The sequence below is a fragment of the Oratosquilla oratoria genome, chromosome 6, assembly GCF_046742065.1.
Source record: "Oratosquilla oratoria isolate Oo_2021 chromosome 6, ASM4674206v1, whole genome shotgun sequence".
In the NCBI taxonomy this organism is placed as follows: domain Eukaryota; kingdom Metazoa; phylum Arthropoda; class Malacostraca; order Stomatopoda; family Squillidae; genus Oratosquilla; species Oratosquilla oratoria.
In genome coordinates, this window is record NC_134782.1 from 42909331 (window position 1) to 42928149 (window position 18819).

The following is an 18819-nucleotide window of genomic DNA, read 5'->3' on the forward strand; positions in this document are numbered from 1 at the left end:
GGCCCGGTTATCTCGTCCTCTCGCGCTCGATGCCCTGGATCGTGCTCTTGTCCCTTTATAGCTTTCTCCTCTATCCCCTGTTAGCGCTCTAGCGCAGTTATCTCTCGCGATTCCCCTGTGTGCCGCTCGCTTAGATCCCTTTACGCGCCGCTCGACGCTCTATCCCTTTCCGTGAATCTCTCTTTCTCTAAGCCATCCCTTTACGCTCTCGCTCGCTCTATCCCTTTCCTCTCTCTGCCTCTCTATCGCGCTATCTCGCCTCGTTAGCCTAGCTTTAGCTCGCTATCCTCTCTGCCCTTTGATCTCGCTGAGCGCTGCGAGCTCTCTCCTATTCTCTCTCCCGCGAGCTCTACCTCTCGCGCGATCTCTATCTCTCTCTTTATCTCTGCGCCTTATCCCTTTACTCGCTCTCGAGCCCTTGAGCGCGCTCTCTCTCGCTAGCACTTTATCGCGCTCTCCCTTTATCGAGCCCGTTTATCTCTATCTCTATCCGCTTTGAGCTCTCTCCTCTCTATCCCTTGATCGCTGCTCTCTATCCCTGTGATCTCTCTCGCTATCACCGTATCTCTCTCTCTCGATCCCTTATCCTCCTCGCACCTCTTATAGCCGCTCTCGCCGTGATCCCCCTCTCGTGATCTCGAGCCCTTGTATCGCTCTCTATCACTGCAGCTTCCTGCTCTATCCCTTGGCCCTTTAGCTCTCGAGCTCCTGGATCCTCTTTATCGCTCTCTAGCCCTGTAGCGCGCGCGCTCTATCTCGCTCTCTATCCCTCGCTATCGCTCTCTCTCTCTGTCCCGTTTAGCTCCTCGCTCTCTCTCCCTTGTTACGCTCGCGCGCTCTCTCCACCTCCCGTGATCTCTCCTCTCGCGCATCTCTCTCGCTTTATCTCGTCGCTCCCTGTTGGATCCCTCTCTCTGGCGAGGCCCGTGGAGCTCTGCGCGCGCGACTCCCCTTTAAGCTCGCGCTCCTCTATCCCTGTTAGCTCTCTCTCTATCCCGTTGATCTCTCTCTCTCTAGCCCTGTGACTCGCTCTCTCTCGCGCTATATCCCTGTTATCGCTCGCTCTCGCTCTCTCATCCCGGTGGAGCGCTCTCTCTCTCTCGCATCCCTGTTGAGCTCGCGTCTCTCTCTCCATCCCCTTTTCCTCTCTCTCTCGCGCTCTCCGATTGCCCTGATTAGCGCGCTCGTCTCTAGCACTTTGATGCTCCTGCGTCTCTCCTCCTCTCTCGCTATCCCCTTGGTATCGCTCTCTCCTCTCGCTAGCCGCTTTAGCTCTCTCTGCGCGTCTAAGCCCGTTGCTCTCTCCTCTCAGCCCTTTAACTCTCTCGCTCTCGCGATATCCCTGTTGATCTCCTCTCCTCTGCGCGCTATAACCACTTGATGCTCGATCGCGCGCGCGCTCCTAGCCCTTGAGCGCCCTCGCCTCCTATCCCTTTATCTCGCTCTCTCTCCTAGACTCCCCTGGATGCGCATCGCTCTCCTATCCCTGGATCTCTCGCTCTATCCCTTGAGTCTCTGCTCTCTCTCGATCCCTTGATGCCTCCCCTGTCTCCGCTATCTCTCGTCTGAGGCTCTCGCTCTAGTCCCGGGAGCTCTCTCTCTATCCCAATGTATCTCGCCCCGCGAGCCCTGGATCGCGTCTCTCTCGATCCCCGTGATGCTGCTCGAGCCCTGTTATCCGAGCCGCTCTCTCGCTCTGCCCTTGAACTCGCTCTCGCTCTCGCGAAGTCCCTTGTACTCTCTCTCCCTCTCTCTCTATCCCTGGTATCCTCGCGCGGGCGCTCTCGCGAATCCCTTTGACTCCTCTCTCTCGCTCTCGATCCCTTTAGTCACTCGCGCTCGTTCTCTCGGTTATCTCGTGCGATCTCGCTCCTCTAGCCCGGTAGCGCTCTCTCTCTGCTCTCATCCCGGAGGCTCTCCTCTCTCTTCGATCCCTGTAATGCGCCTCGCCGATGCCCTTGAGCGCGATCGAGCCCCTGGTAAGCTCGCTCGATGCCCTTGAGTCGCTCCGCTATGTCCCTTTAGCGAGATCCGCGCTCTAGCCCTGTAATCTCGCGTATCGCTCTCCTCGAGTCCCTTTGAGCGCTCTCGAGCCCTTGTATTGCTCCTCTATCCCTGGATCTGCTCATCGGGTTCGCTCTGTATCTCCTCCATCCGGGATCTCGCGCTAGCGATGCCCTTTGATCGCTCTCTCTCTATCCCGTAGCGCCTCTCGCTATTCCCTGTTATCTCTCTCCTCTCTATCCCCCCCCTTTTTTATGCTCTCTCTCGCGCGTCGATGCCCTTGTAGCCTCTCTCGATGCCCTTGGATCTCGCGCTCGCGTCGTCTCCCTTGGACTCTCTCCCGTGTCCGTCTCTCGCCCGTGATCTACTCGCTCGCTCTCTCACGGGATCTCCTTTACGCTGCGCTCTCTATCCCCTTGGAAGCTCTCTCTCTCTGATCCCTTTATCGCTCCTCGAGTCCCTTTGATCTCGCGCCCTTTATCTCTCTCCCTCTCTATGCCCTTTAGCCGCCGCTCGCTATCCCCTGTATACGTCTCTCTCGGCTCGATGAGCCCTTGTTCTTATCTCTCTCGCGCTATCCTGGGTGCCGCTCATTCTCGCGCCTCTAGCCCCGTTATCCTAGCTCTCTCGCTCGCGATCCGCCTTTATCTCTCGCTCTATCCCTTGGTGAGCGCTCCTCTCTCTCTGATCCCTTGATCCCTGAGCTTCTCGCTCGCCTCGATTCCCTTTAGCGCTCGCTCGAGCTCTATTCCCTGGTCCTCTCTAGGCTCGCTGCTTTATCTCTCCGTGAAGCGCTCTCGAGCACTGATCCCTGGGATCCTCTCTCTCTCTATCCCGTTGAGCGCTCGCCTATCCTTGTATTTCACCCTCTCGCTGCTCTCCGCTTATCCCCGTTATCTCTCCTCTTCTCTCCTATCCCTTTTATCGCCTCGCTCGCTTCGATCCCTTGAGTCTCGCTCTCGCGTCGCGACTCTATCCCCCCTATCCGTGGATGCTCGCTCGCTCCTCGCATAGCCTTTATCGGTATCTCCGCTGCTCTCTCTCTAGCCATTTATCTCGCGCTCTCTCTCTCTAGCCCGTGTTATCTCGCGCGCTCGCGCTCTCTATACCCGCTAGCGCCGCTGCTGGTTTTTTAATCCGACCCAACCACAACTCGCAGTCCGGGTCCCCAATATCCAAGGCCACACCCCCCAATCCTCCATCCTCCCGCTTCCTCATAGACTCACCAAATAGTACCTCATCAGCATCAATCTTTAGACCAACCAACCCCCCCCAAAGTCCCTCACCCCGGCCAACTTAGTCTTACACGCCCCCCCTTTACCTTCCCATTTTCAATAACTACAAATCCTTTCCTTCTTCTTCTTCTCATCTTCACGTCCCTCGTTTTAGTTTGGTATTTTCTTTCCTTTACTCCTATCACTCCTCTCTCGTCCTTACTTATATTCTTCGTTGTCGTCTTCGTCTTCTTCGTCGTCGCCGTCGTCTTCTTGGTCGTCTCCTTTTCTTTCTCATCCTTATTCTTTTCATTATTCTTTTTTTCTTCTCCTTCGTCGTCGTCATCTTCATCTTCGCTTTCTTCATCATCATCATCATCGTCGTCGTCGCCGTCTTCGTCATCTGTCTTCTTTTTATTTTTTGCTCGTTGTTCTTATTCGTCTTCTTAATCCTAGTCTTCTCAATCCAAGTCTTCTCCTTATTCTTCTTATTCTTCGTCATCCTGTTATTAATCTCCTTGTTCTTCTTGTTTTTCGTCTTGCCTCTCTTCCTATTTCTTTTCCTATTCTTCATTTTTCTTCATATTATGTCTAATATATATATATATATATATATATATATATATATATATATATATATATATAAATAATATAATTATTTCTATAAAACGTTTCCGTCTATTTTCCCGAAAAATCTCATCAGTCGTTAAGGGATTTTTCTAACATCCCTTCGACAAACATTTCACGTCGACACGTTTAGTCGACACGTTTATATGTCAACCTTCCCACGGTCAAACATCACTTCAAACAAGTTTGAGAAACATGTTTGACAAACGGTTTGTCAAACATTTCCACGGTTAAACATCACTTTAAACATGTTTGACAACCATCCACACGGTCAAGCATCACTTCAAACACGTTTGATAAACCGTTTGACAACCATTCATACGGTCAAACGTCACTTCAAACAAAGTTTGTCAAACATTCTCATCACTTCAAACACGTTTGACAAATGGTTTGTCAAATATTCCCACGGTCAAACATCACATCAAACATGTTTGACAAACCGTTTGTCAAACATTCCCACGGTCAAACATCACTTCAAAGACGTTTGACAAACATGTTTGACAACCATTCCCACGGTCAAACGTCACTCCAAACACGTTTATTGAACGTGTTTGTCGAACGTGTTTGACAAACCGTTTGATAAATAGTTTGAGCGTGTGAATAGTTCTTGGACATGTCGATTTGTACACAAACATTTCATATCGATACGTTTAAACACGTTTAGTCAAACGGTTTGTCAAACACGTTCAACAAACGTGTTTGAAGTGACATTTGACCGTGTGAATGGTTGTTAAACATGTTCGTCAAACATGCAAGCGAAGCGAGCAAGCGCCGCAGGCCAAGCAACCCGGTGTAGCCGCTGCTTGTGTGTATATATATATATATATACAAGCCGCGGGCTTCGCCCTCCCCGGCTTCGCCGGAGGCTTGGCTGCGCAAACAGCGGCCTACGGCCGCAGGTTTCCGCACTCTAATCCCTCGTTTTCCCCTTCGGCCTCGGCCTCGGGGCGGAACCCCAACACGGGATCCCCAGCACGAAGAAGAACGCGAAGAAGAACACGAAGTAGAATGCGAAAAAGAACGCGAGGAAGAAGAACGCGAGGAAGAAGAACGCGAAGAAGAAGAACGCGAGGAAGAAGAACGCGAGGAAGAAGAACGCGAAGAAGAAGAACGCGAAGAAAAACGCGAGGAAGAAGAACGCGAAGAAGAAGAAGAACGCGAAAAAGAAGAAGAAGAAGAAGAAGAAGAAGAAGAACGCGAAGAAGAAGAAGAAGAACGCGAAGAAGAAGAAGAACGCGAAGAAGAAGAAGAAGAAGAAGAAGAAGAAAAACGCGAAGAAGAAGAAGAGGAACGCGAAGAAGAAGAAGAGGAACACGAAGAAGAAGAAGAACGCGAAGAAGAAAAACGCGAAGAAGAAGAAGAGGAACGCAAAGAAGAAGAAGAAGAAGAATACCACCTGACCCCGACTTACGCAAGCGCTTTTTCAAGAATATTTTTAGGACAAAGTGTCACCGTAATACCACCTGTCCCGACTTCCACAGCGTTTTTTAGAAGAATATTTTTATTTAGACACACACACACACACACACACACACACACACACACACACACACACACACACACATATATATATATATATATATATATATATATATATATATATATATATATATATATATATGTCACAACTAACACCACAGTCGGACGAAAGAAAGTTGAGTAAACGAAACTATATATTTCGATTACTGCAATCCTCCTCAGTAGTACTACTGAAGATTGCAGTTAGCAGTCGAAATATATAGTTTCGCTTACTCAACTCTTTCTTTCGTCCGACTGTGGTGTTAGTTGTGATTTACAAACGTGTTAGAAACGTAGGATTAAACTTCTAATGACGAGTCCAGTGTTTGTATTCTACCCATTACATATACACACATACATGTATACATAAAATGAAAAGGAAAAAATGGGTGGATAAATGGGGTATAGGTGTAAGGCGTCTTCATGCTTTAGCTGGCTACCCCAATGTAAGGTGGAATTTGATATATATATATATATATAATATATATATATGATATATAATATATATCATATATATATATATATACTGTATATATATAATATACCGACGAATGAACAGAAAACGGATCGTGTCGTCACAGCAATGGCGTTGAATCCTCTTCACGGGCCGGATTGCGTCAATTTCGATTCTTCTTCGGGAAGATGGATCTTGCGGAAAAAGCTTTCGAGAATGCTGTCGTCGGTTCGGTTGTGTCGTTTTCTCCCATCGATTCTGAAGGGATGTTAGGGGGGTAGGGGAGACAGGGAGAGAACGCGGGGGCAGGAAAGGCAGGGGGAGAACGTGGGGGATGATTGGATGGTTATATATGGACAAAGCTTCCATTAAGCAACCCCCCCCAGAGCTCCCCCCCCCACCCTCCATCATAATCATCACTGGGACTTGTACCATCATCACTACCTCCACCACTTTCATCACTACTTCCACCACAAAAACAACTCCACCAACACAACTCCACCACCACCATGTCCACCATTATCACCATCTCCACCTATGCCAACATTACTGTCACTACCATTTACACACACGCGCGCGCGCGCACACACACACAGGCACATGCACACATATGCAGTTTCACTGTGACAGCCTCCCATCAGCTGCTGGATCTTGCACTGCTGTGAAGCAGCTGTCGAAGAAGCTGCTGCAGTTGCTGGCAGAGGCACCAGAACCAGATAAATAAAAATAGTGATTGCCGAAGGTGCGGGGAGAGAGAGAGAGAGAGAGAGAGAGAGAGAGAGAGAGAGAGAGAGAGAGAGAGAGAGAGAGAGAGAGAGAGAGAGAGAGAGAGAGAGAGAGAGGGAGATCAGACCCAAAGAGTCGAGCAGAAACGTATACATCCATGCAAACACGCAGGCAAGGTGAAGGAGGAGGAGGAGAAGTGTGCCCTCTTCCTCGTCTTCCTCGTTTTCATCGCCTCCTTGCCGAGATGGTCGACGAAAATACAGATGGCGTCGTCGTCGTCGTCGTCGTCGTCTTTGACGTTTGCAAACTAGACGTCAAAACCTCCAAACTGTCATGACTTCTTCCCTCTCCTCCCTCTTCTTTTCCCCTTCCCTCTCATCTCTCCCCCTCTCCTATCTCCCCCTCTTCTCTCCCCCTTTTCTCTCCCCCTTCTCCTCTCCCTCCCCTTCTCCTCTCCCTCCCCTTCTCCTCTTCCTCCCCTCCTCCCTCCCTCCCCTCCTCTCTCCCTCCCCACCTCTCTCCCTCTCCATCCTCTCCTCTCCCTCTTCATCCTCTGCTCTCCCTCTTCATCCTCTCCTCTCCCTCTCCATTTTCTCCTCTCCCTCTCCATCATCTGCTCTCCCTCTCCATCCTCTCCTCTCCCTCTTCATCCTCTCCTCTCCATTTTCTCCTCTCCCTCTCCATCATCTGCTCTCCCTCTCCATCCTCTCCTCTCCCTCTTCATCCTCTCCTCTCCCTCTCCATCCTCTCCTCTCCCTCTCCATCCTCTCCTCTCCCTCTCCATCCTCTCCTCTCCCTCTCCATCCTCTCCTCTCCCTCTCCATCCTCTCCTCTCCCTCTCCATCCTCTCCTCTCCCTCTCCATCCTCTCCTCTCCCTCTCCATCCTCTCCTCTCCCTCTCCATCCTCTCCTCTCCCTCTCCATCCTCTCCTCTCCCTCTCCATCCTCTCCTCTCCCTCTCCATCCTCTCCTCTCCCTCTCCATCCTCTCCTCTCCCTCTCCATCCTCTCCTCTCCCTCTCCATCCTCTCCTCTCCCTCTCCATCCTCTCCTCTCCCTCTCCATCCTCTCCTCTCCCTCTCCATCCTCTCCTCTCCCTCTCCATCCTCTCCCCTCACTCCACCCTAACTTCCCCCAATTCTTTCCTTTGCCCACTCTCCCCATCTCCCCACTTTCTCCTCTTCCCACCCTCTCCTTTCCCTACCCTCCCCCCTCTCGTCTTACCCTCTCTCCTCTCCCCACCCTCCCCTCTTCCCCCTCTCTTTCACCCCCTCTCCTCTCTCCCTCTCTCCTCTCCCCCTCTCCCACCCTCTCTTCCCCAATTCTTTCCTTTCCCCACTGTTCCCTCCCCCCACCCTCTCCTCTTCCTACCTTCTTCCCCTCTCTCCTCTCCCCACTCTCTCCTTTCCCCACCCTCTCCCCCTCTCCCTCCACCTTCTCTCTCTCTCTCCCTCTCTCTCTCCCTCTCTCCCTCTCTCCCTCTCTCTTTCCTTCATCTCTCCCTCCCTCCCTCCCTCCCACCCTCCCTCACTATGGATCCCATTATCTTCTTATAATTAGAAAACGTGTCCCTCACATCCCACTAATAACCGTTTTCTTTTCTCTCTTTGCAGGGGCTTCGGCAAGCAGGGCTACCAGTGTCAGAGTAAGTAACCCATACACAACTGTTCAATCCCGGGGCGGGGGGTGGGGGGGAGAAGGTGAGGACAGGGGATCACTCTGTGACCCCCTTCAATTCGGTGATGGTGGCCTGAAGAAAGACTACAAGGCTCTGTTCACACTAGCGGTTTCAACCGCGGCGGTTCACTTACAGTGTGAATCATTGGAGGCGTTCACACACAACCGCACATTTTTTTTTCTTGACTATGCGTTACCGCCGCGGTTTCCGCGCGGTTCAAACCGCTAGTATGAAGAAAGGCTAAGGGGAACTAATTAAGAGATACGGGACGATGATATTTGGGATTTTTGGGAGTTGTGTGAGATTTTGGGATGCCCGTGTCATGCATGTATACGTACATTCGTGTGCGTATAAGTACATACATATGTACACAGATGCATACACGCGTACATAAGTGTATACACGCGTACACACAAATGCATACCTGCACATAGATGTATATACACGTGTACACTCGAATGCATACACGTACAGATAAGTATATACATGCATACATAGATATATACATGCATACATAAATGTATACATGCGTAAATAATATGTACATGTGTACACGTGCGTACATAATTTTTTCAACCGTTCATAAATGTGTACATGCTTATATAAATGTGTACATGTTTACATAAATGTATTGTGTACACACAAAAGCATACGTGCGTACGTAAACGTGTACATGCGGACATACACGTGTACATACATAAATGTGTACGTGTACATAAATGTATATATGCGTGTACACACATGCATAAATTCGTACGTAAACGTTACATGCGTACATAAGTGTGTACACACGTAAATGTATACACGCGTACACAAGTGTGAACATACACGTATTGCTTGTAATGAATCGGCTTGTGGTGGGAAGGGGGGTTCTTTTATGTCCCAATCTCCCCCCATTCCTCCCCTCCCCCTCCCCCCCGCCAAATTGAATTATTCCCGACTCCCTGAAGATTGGAGTCAATGACCTTAAGGTAGGGGAGTGGGAGAGTAGATAGGGCGGGGGGGGATATTCTTTTTGGGGGATATTCTTTTTTGGGGGGGAGTTCGAAGGGAGTGGGGGGATTGCGGTCCCGGTGTCGTTATTTCCACCACAACCGCCAAGATTTTTTCCTCTTAATTGAATTAAGTTTTGCGTGCGTTTGTGCGTGCATGCGTGTGTGTAGTACGTGCATGTGTGCGTGTCCGTGTGTGTGTGTACGTGTTTGTGTGTATATGTGCATATATGTGTGATTCACAATGGTCTTGGATCACTTGTTGGACTCGTGATCGACAGCTATTACCCTTCCGGAAGAGAGCTCAGAGCTCATATATGTCCGATCTATGGGTAAAGCTGTGATCTCACATGCACACACACAACCCAACACCCCGCCCGCGAGAGTTGGAGTAACGACTCCCAGCGCAGCGACACTGAAATTATTTCAGCCCTAGGCGGGATTCGAACTCTGACCGCTGTAGCAGCAGTTGAGAATGCTACCACTGCGCCGTCGAGACGTGTGTGTATGTGTGTGTATATGTGCGTGTATGTGTGTGTGTGTGAGTGTGTGTGTATGTGTATGTGTATATGTATGATAGAAGGTCTAGGGAAGCATGTGGGCATGTTTCATCTGGGCGTGTACTCCCATGAGCGTGTTGTTGAGCCTTGCACGTAGCCCCCCCCCCTTTTCCTTATAAGGAAATGAACTCCTCCCCATGCCATGGGTATATCATGATTGCACAATCTTTGTACTTGAATGTGGACATGTGTTTTTGTTTTGCGTTTTACAATTATGTCAGTTAGTAATTTATTTCGTTACTAGCACTACGTGTGATATAGTGTTATCACCATTGCCTCTGTCACCATCAACACCATATTTTTTTCTAATTCATCATGAAACGTCTCAACTGGTGTTTATCACCACCACCATAATAATCACAATCATCACCATCACTCATCATCATCACCACAATCCTGAATATAATTATTGTTACATTAAATTGTCGACTGTTTCTACAGGTGTTGATGTGGGGAGTTGGGAGGATGAAGGAGATGGGGGGTGGCCATGTGGATGGGGGAGATGGGGGGCAAGGGAGGGATATGGGGGAAATGGGGGGGCAAGGGAGGGATATGGGGGAGCCAGGGTGATGGGTGGAGATTGGGGCAAGGTGATTGGGACGAGATAGGGTTGGGCAGGGTGATGGGGAGAAGGGGGGAAAGTGATGAGACGAGATGGGGGGACCAGGGTGGTGGGGGGAATGAGAGGTGGGGGCTGTCGTAGAGACGAGTCGAACAAGAGCCACCACAGTTGATCGTGAATAAAATCGTCTGGCGACAGATAAATATTAAAAAAAAAATGCAGAACACTGCGGAAGGGAAAACGCAAATCTCTCAGCTCCTGGTGACTGCACCCCCCCCCCCGACTGTCCTAACACGGGGTGGGGGCAAAGGTGACTGCGCTTGTGGCAGCTGAGCGCCTCCTGGTGTGAGTGCTTCCTCACAAGAACGGAAGTTGCGTGTCCGAGTAAGGGCCGGGTCGATCCGAGTAAGGGCCGGGTCGATCCGAGTAAGGGCCAGGTCTGTCCGAGTTAAGGCAGAGTCTATCCTAGTAAGGGCCGGGTCGATCCGAGTAAGGGTCGAGTCAATCCGAGTAAGGGCCGGGTGTGTCCGAGTAAGGGCCGAGTCTGTTCAAGTGGGGGCTGAGTCTATCCGATTAATGGCCAAGTCTATTAGAGTAACGGCCGAGTCTATTAGAGTAACTGCCTAGTCTGTCCGAGTGAGGGCAGAGTTCGTCAGAGTCGGTCCGATTCGGGAACGAAAACGAATCGTGCAGGTCTGTCAGGAGCCATTAATGATGGGATTATTCAAAGAGCAATTTTCTTTTAATTAATCCCGAGTGGCGAGGAAAGGGGGAGTGGGGGGAGAGGGGAAGGGTGGGGGAGTGGGGAAGGGAGGGGGAGTGGGGGAGGGCGGCTTGGGGGTTTGCACTGGCTGTGTTGATGAGGTCAGTTCTTCTTAATTAACAGGGGGTGGGGGGCAGGGTTTTTGAAAATGTTGGGTGAGGTTTTAAACTGGTAAAGTTATTGAAATATTATTTTTTAATGTGGGGGCAGATTTTTGAAAATGTGGGGGTATTTTTTGGAGGGGATGAGTGTTTTTGAAACGAGGGGGATGGAGATAACCTGGGGGCGGGGGGGGGAGTAGGGGAGTTTGAGGGTTTATGCGAGCGAATGCGTTTTGATCTGGTCGATCCCATCTTGAAGTCCATCCGCCATCTTGTGCCGTCAGGCGATTTAATTCGGGTGATTGGAGGTTTTGGGTCTCGGTCGGAAGCGGCCCCGTTCACTCTGGCCCACCCCAGGTGTGTGTGTGTGTGTGTGCGTGTGTGTGTGTGTGTGTGTGTGTGTGTGTGTGTGTGTGTGTGTGTGTGTGTGTGTGTGTGTGTGTGTGTGTGTGTGTGTGTGTGTGTGTGTGTGTGTGTGTGTGTGTGTGTGTGTGTGTGTGTGTGTGTGTGTGTGTGAGAGAGAGAGAGAGAGAGAGAGAGAGAGAGGATCGCCTCTGTATTTAAGGGATGGAGTCTAAAGGTAAATTGAAATGACGAGGCCCCACGATCACAGATATTGTGGATAAAAGAATAGACACTTTTTGAGTAGTAATTTCGTCGTCTGTCTTCTTTTTCTTCTTTGTCTTCGTATTCTTTTTCTTCTTTGTCGACGTCTTCGTTCTCTTCCTCTTCTATATCTTCTTCCACTTCGACATCTTTTCCCTCTTTGTCCTCTTCTTCATTATCTTCTTCATTCTCCTTCTTCTTTGTCTTCTCCTTTTTCTTCCTCTTTTCTCCTTTTCTTCGCCTTCTTCTCTTTTTTCTCTTTTTTCTCTCCCTTTTCTTCATTTTCTTCTTTTTTCTTGATCTTTTTTCTTCTATTTTTCATCTTTTTCTTATTTTTATCTTTTTTCTTATTTTTATTTTATTTTTATTCTTTTTCTTCCCCCCTCTCCTTTTCCCTCTCCTCCTTTTTCATCTTCTTCCCTCTTTCTCTTCTCCTTCTCCTCCCTCTCTTCATCCTTTTTCTCCTTTTTACAAAATCTGAAGTATGGTGGTGTTATCTGATGGTGACAGTCAGAATCAAGTGCTTAAAGTTTGCCACAACGTAGACGTAGATCCCAAATACTTCCGAATATTAGACAATTCCGAATACCGGGAGCTTCCGAATTTGAGAGAGAGAGAGAGAGAGAGAGAGAGAGAGAGAGAGAGAGAGGGGGGGGGAGAGAGAGAGAGAGAATTTCCAATAGAATGATAATGATAAGAATAAAAAAATCCTAGCTGGGTGTATGCACGCCATTGTATACGTTGTGTCACATGTGTCGTGTGTCAGAGGCGGTCGGTAATGTGATGAATTAATGTGCGTGTCATGTTGGATTATTCAGTAAATGTGGAAGCCCGTCGCTTGCTGGCGAGCCGATGCAAGACGCGCCATTTCCGATAAAGGCAGAGACCCTTAGAGTTTTCACCCGATTTTCACCCCCCCCTCCCCCTGCAGAGCAAATAAGCACCCCTGTGCTGACTGAAATAGTGTTTAGCCAGAATAAAATGTTTAAAGGATCAGGGGGGGGGTTGAACCTCTCCTCTACCCATCCTCTTCCCTTCCCTTTCCACCCTCTCCCCTCCCCTTTCCACCCTCTCCCCTTCCCTTTCCACCCTCTCCCCTTCCCTTTCCACCCTCTCCCCTCCCCATTCCACCCTCTCCCCTCCCCATTCCACCCTCTCCCCTCCCCATTCCACCCTCTCCCCTCCCCTTTCCACCCTCTCCCCTCCCCTTTCCACCCTCTCCCCTCCCCTTTCCACCCTCTCCCCTCCCCTTTCCACCCTCTCCCTACTCTCTCCTCTCCCCACCCTCTCCCCTCCCTCTCCCCTCCCCCTCTCCTCTCTCCACCCTCTCCCCTCTCTCCACCCTCTCCCCTCTCCCCACCATCTCCCCGCTCCACCCTCTCCCTACCCTCACCTCGGCCCATCCTCTCCCTACCCTCACCTCGGCCCATCCTCTCCCTACCCTCACCTCGTCCCACCCTCTCCCCTCCCCCTCTCCTCTCCCCACTTCTCCCCTCTCCTCTCCCCACTTCTCCCCTCTCCTCTCCCCACTTCTCCCCTCTCCTCTCCCCACTTCTCCCCTCTCCTCTCCCCACTTCTCCCCTCTCCATCTCTCCATCCTTTCCCTACCCTCTCCCGACTCGCTCCCTAGCCTCCTCCCCCTCTCCCTCCCCCTCTCCGCCATGTTTGTTTGTGATTAGACCTCCATCATCGCCTGGACTCCCCACTCTGCCTCTCCCTCCCTATTCTCCCTCACTTTCCCACTCCCTCTCACTTCAGCACAGGCTACTAATTGTCTGACCTGGTTTGCACCCCCACCCTCTCACTCTCCTTCTTCTCATACTCTCTCTCCCTCTCACTCTCCTTCTTCTCATACTCTCTCTCCCTCTCGCTCTCCTTCCCTCTCGCTCTCCTTCCCTCTCACTCTCCTTCCCTCTCACCCTCCCTCACTCTCACTCTCTCTCCCTCTCTCTCTCTCCCTCCCTCTCGCACTCGCTCTTTCTCCTCTCACTCTCATTCTCCCTCCCTCTCCCTCTCACTCACTCTATCGTTCCCACTCTCCCTTTCTCCCTGTCTCCCACCCGTTTCTTTCCTCCTTTGCAGACCCCACTCCCCCCCAACTCTCCCTGTGCGGTCCCCCAACTGAGCGCCCCACTCCCCCTCTCCCCCCCGCTCTCACTTTATCAACGTCTTTATTCCCTTTCAATTCTCTCTTCACTCATCCGTCCATTCAGGCTCAAATTGACGAGGCTTGGGGGGGGAGAAGAGAGGGGGGAAGGGATGGATACTTTTTTAGGGGTGGAAGTTGTTGTTTTTATATTCATGAAGGAGTCGTCTGGCCTCTTCACGGTTTCATGGAATCTGGAATCTGGAATCTGGAATCTGATGGTTCCAGTGGTTCCAGGTAAGGTGGGCGACTGACTACTATCGCCGCTTTGCAATTAGCAGTTTTGTTTTGTTTTTCTTCTCTTCATCGGCCAATTTTCGCATCTATGTTTTTTTTTTTTTTTTAATAAATTCTCGTTAATTTTGAGTTATTCTTAATAGGTACGATTTTTTGGGGGCGTTATTTACTTTTTTACATTTTATGTTGCATACTTTCTTTAAATGTGTGTGTGTGTGTGTGTGTGTGTGTGTGTGTGTGTGTATGTATATGTATATGTATGTATATATGTATGTATATATTTGTATATATGTGTGTATATATATATATTTATATTTATATTTTTTCTCCACTTTATTGCGTCATTGACTAAGTTTTGTGGCCCCACACTTAAATATTTATTTATTTATTCATTTATTCATTTCTCATGGCTAAAAAGGAAAAGAATTTGTATCCTGTTTTTCTTCCTCCTTCCTTCCTTCCGTGCTTCCCTCCTTCCTCCCTTCCCTCCCCTCCCCCCTTTCCTTCCTTCCTTCCTTCTACTCCCGCCTTTGCCTCCGCATTACCTTCCCCGCCTCCTCCTCTTTCCTCTTCCTCCCTCCTCCTCCTCCTCTCTCTCTTCCTCCTTTCTCTTTTATCCTCCTTCCTCCCTCTTTTCTTCCTCCTCTTTTCTTCCTCCTCTCTCTTCTTCCTCTTCCTCCTCTTTCTCTTCCTCCTCTTCCTTCTCTTCCTCCCCTTCCTCCCCTTCAGACTCTTTCTTCTCTTCCCCCTCTTTTCCCTCCTCTTTTTCCTCTTCCTATTCTTTCTCTTCCTCCCCTTCAGACTCTTTCTTCTCTTCCCCCTCTTTTCCCTCCTCTTTTTCCTCTTCCTATTCTTTCTCTTCCTCCCCATCCTCTTCTTCCTCTTTCTACTCTTCCTCCTTTTCCTTCTTTCTCCTCCTTTTCTTGCTTATTTTCCGCTTCCTCTTCTGTCTCTTCCTCTCCCCTCCCACCTCTTTCTTTTCTTCCTCTTCCTTCTCTTCTTCCCCTTCCTACTCTCTCTTCTTCCTTTTCCTCCTCTACCTCTTCCTCCTCTTCCCCTTCCCCCTCTCCCTCTTCTTCCCTTTCCTCCTGTCCCTCTTCTTCCTTTTCCTCCTCTCCCTCTTTTTCTTTTTCCTCCTCTCCCTCTTCTTCTTCCTCTTCCCAAGGATGGAGGTGAAAGTTAATTTTGGGGTGGGCCGGGCCGTGGACTGAGTAGACGTTTGACCTCCGCGTATGGATGGATGGATGGACGGGTGGATTGATTGATGTCCTCCACCATGTCCATTGCTGTCAATCACTCGTCGCGTCACGCGGCGTCACATCACATGACTCCACATCACATGATTCCACATGACGTCATGCCACAACTCCACATGATTCCACATGACGTCATACCACAACACGTGACTCCACACGTCACGTCTCCACACGGCGTCACGTCACACGACTCGTCACGTCACACGAATCCACATGACGTCACGTCACATGAATCCACAACGTCACGTCACATGAATCCACATGACGTCACGTCACATGAATCCACATGACGTCACGCCACATGAATCCAAATGACGTCACGCCACATGAATCCACATGACGTCACATCACGATCGTGAACCCCGTCACAGCTGTGACGCCCATTGCGACTGTAGTAACCTGGCCTGCCGCCGGGCGATTTTATTCGTGTGGGGGAGGGAGGGAGGGGCGGGCGTTTCTGTCTGCGTAAACCACAAATAAAAGATGATCGTTTGAAGGTGGTACAGTGTTTATTTATTCTTTATTCATTTCTTTATTACCTGGGGTGTTATAAAACATTTTACAAATTGACCTCCTCTTTCTTTTACCATAATTTTCGCCCTCCCTTTTCACCCTTCTTTTTCGACCTCCCTCTTCACGCATCATATTTCACTCCTCTCCCTTTTCACCTATCATTTTTTCACCCCCTTTTCATCCATCATTTTTCGCTCTCCCTTTTCACCCATCATTTTTCGCCATCTCCATTTTCACCCATTATTTGTCACCCTCCCTTTTCACCCGTTATTTTTCACACATTTTTCCGCCCACCATTTTTCGCCTTCCCTTTTCACCCACCATATTTCACCCATCGCATTTCGCCCCCCCCCCCCTATTTTCTAAACTTGCTTAACAAAGGCCTCTCTTTCTCTCCCTCTGGCAGTTTGCAGCTTCGTGGTCCACAAGAGGTGCCATGAGTTCGTTACCTTCATCTGCCCCGGAAAGGACAAAGGAGCCGACTCGGACGTAAGTACATTCGCTGATGAGCAACTTATGGGGCGCTATTGAGGGAGAAGGAGGGCCTCTTCGCAGGGGAATCCTACAAGGGGGAGACCTCGTGGCTTATGGGCTCCTCTTCAGGAGATCCTCTTCGCTGGGGAGTCCTACAAGGGGGAGACCTCGTGACTTATGGGCTCCTCTTCGCAGGGGAGTCCTACAAGGGGAAGACCTCGTGACTTATGGGCTCCTCTTCGCAGGGGAGTCCTACAAGGGGAAGACCTCGTGACTTATGGGCTCCTCTTCGCAGGGGAGTCCTACAAGGGGAAGACCTCGTGACTTATGGGCTCCTCTTCAGGAGATCCTCTTCGCGAAATCCTCTTTGCAGGGGAGTCCTACAAGGGGGAGACCTCGTGACTTATAGGCTCCTCTTCAGGAGATCCTCTTCGCAGGGGAGTCCCACAGAGGGAGACCTCTTGACTGATGGGCTCCTCTTCAAGAAAGACATCCTAGGGGTACGTGCAAGAGGACAAACGCTGACTTCGAGATACTTCTGACGGGAGATTCCTTAGGAGTTCGGCAACGGACTTGAAGTCCAAACATAAAGAACCTTTCAGAGGGACGAGCCCCTCCCCATCCCTTTTTTTATTTATTTTATTTTATTTTTATTTTTATTTTTTACCTCTTTTTGGATCCATAACAACCCCCTTTTTTTACAACTATTATATTTATAACACACTTTTTTTATCTATATTTTTTTTTCTTTTTATAACCTTTTCGGTCCATAACCCACCCACCCCCTTTTTTTTTTACACCTATTGTATCCATAACACACTTTTATCCACAACACACTTTTTTTAACCATTTGGATACATAACCCACCCACCCTTTTTTACACCTTTTGTATCCATAACACTTTTTTATCCATAACATTTTTTTTTTTTTTTTTTTTTTTTTTTTTTAATGCTTCCGCCAGGATCTTTCATTCAGTTATGAGGAGCCCCACCCCACCCCGGGCTGGTTAATAATCTGGTCATTTCTCTCCAATATTCCGTTATTAATCCAACAAAGAGTTATAGCTCAACTTTATTGACTTTTATGGATTTATTATTATAATTATTATTGTTTATTTTTTACTTATTATTTAATATTATCATTATTATTATTATTATTATATATATATATATATATATATATATATTTTTTTTTTTTTTTTTTTTTTTATCACGACTGGGCTGGAAGACTTCCAGGAGGAGGAGGATGCGACTTCCGGGCGCGAGCTGGACCGGATGCGGCCGTGCCCGGTCCGTCGCGCCCAGACTTCCGGAACTTCCAGAGAAACTTTCGAAACATATTTGCGTTTGTGCGGCGGGGCTGGGGGGGGGGGGCAGGGAGGCGAGCTTTCTGAACAACAAAGCTTGTATATTTTTTCAAGTTTATTTATTTACTTGTTTGTTTGTTTATTTGTTTATATTATATTTTTGTTTTTTTACTCGTGTATTTATTAATTTATTTGTTGATTTATATGTTTAAATTATGTATATGTTTATTCTCTTATTTACTTGTTTGTATATTTATTTACCTATTAGTTCGTTTATTTTTATGTTATGGTTTTTTTGGGGGACCACGTATATTGTGACAACGCTCACTTGTGTTGGTACGTACGTTGATGGTAGGCGATGTCTAGTAATTAATCGAGAGAAGGGGCGGGGGGGGAACTCGCCCGGGGTAGGGGGGGGGGGCTAAAGGGGAAGTAGTGGGGGGACAGTGTTTAACTAAGGAGCCTAACAAAGTCAAGATCATAAGACAAGGGGAGGAAGAGGAGGAAGAAGAGGAGGAGGGTGAACATGAGGAGGCGGGGAAAGAGGGGCAAGAAAAGGAGGAGGAGGAGGAGAAGGAGGAAGAGCGGGAGTAGCAGGAGGAAGAGCAGGAAGAGGAAAAGGAGCGGAAGCAGCAGAAGGAGGAGGAGGAGGAGAAGGATGAAGGAGCAGGAAAAGGAGGAGGAAGAGGATAAGGGAACAGTAAGAGGAAGATGGGGGGGTCTCTCGCCCCCCCCCCCAACCAACTTCCCCAAACTGAACGAAATAATCTAACGATGGTTAGAACTAGATATATAAAATTAATTTTTGCACCCCCCTTCCCCTTGCCACCCACGTTCACTTTTTGAACGTTTTTCGTTCAAAATTTCGTAAAGAGAATTGCTGGAGGACAATGGTGCTCTTGAAGGGAAAGTAGGAGGTGCTTGGCGCGTGCTTGTGACGTTGAGTGGCCACCAAAAAAAACGAACCCAAGACTTGAACTCCAATTTTCAAGACTTAAAACGTCGACTTCACTAATTGGGAACCAATCTCGGTTTACGTTTGTTTTTCTTTGTTTTTTATATATAATTTTGTTTTTAGAATGT

The 18819-nt window shown here is 48.8% G+C and overlaps 1 protein-coding gene across 4 annotated transcripts in view; it reads left to right on the plus strand.

Annotated features, from left to right (window-relative positions):
* The window catches only part of Pkc53E (Protein C kinase 53E), a 415647-nt gene that overhangs the window by 300818 nt on the left and 96010 nt on the right, over positions 1–18819 (plus strand). For all 4 annotated transcript variants that reach the window (XM_076186864.1, XM_076186863.1, XM_076186861.1 and 1 more), the window contains exons 2-3: positions 8156–8187; positions 16363–16445. In XM_076186864.1, the coding sequence (XP_076042979.1) occupies positions 8156–8187; positions 16363–16445 (115 nt within the window). The remainder of the gene's footprint in view (positions 1–8155; positions 8188–16362; positions 16446–18819) is intronic.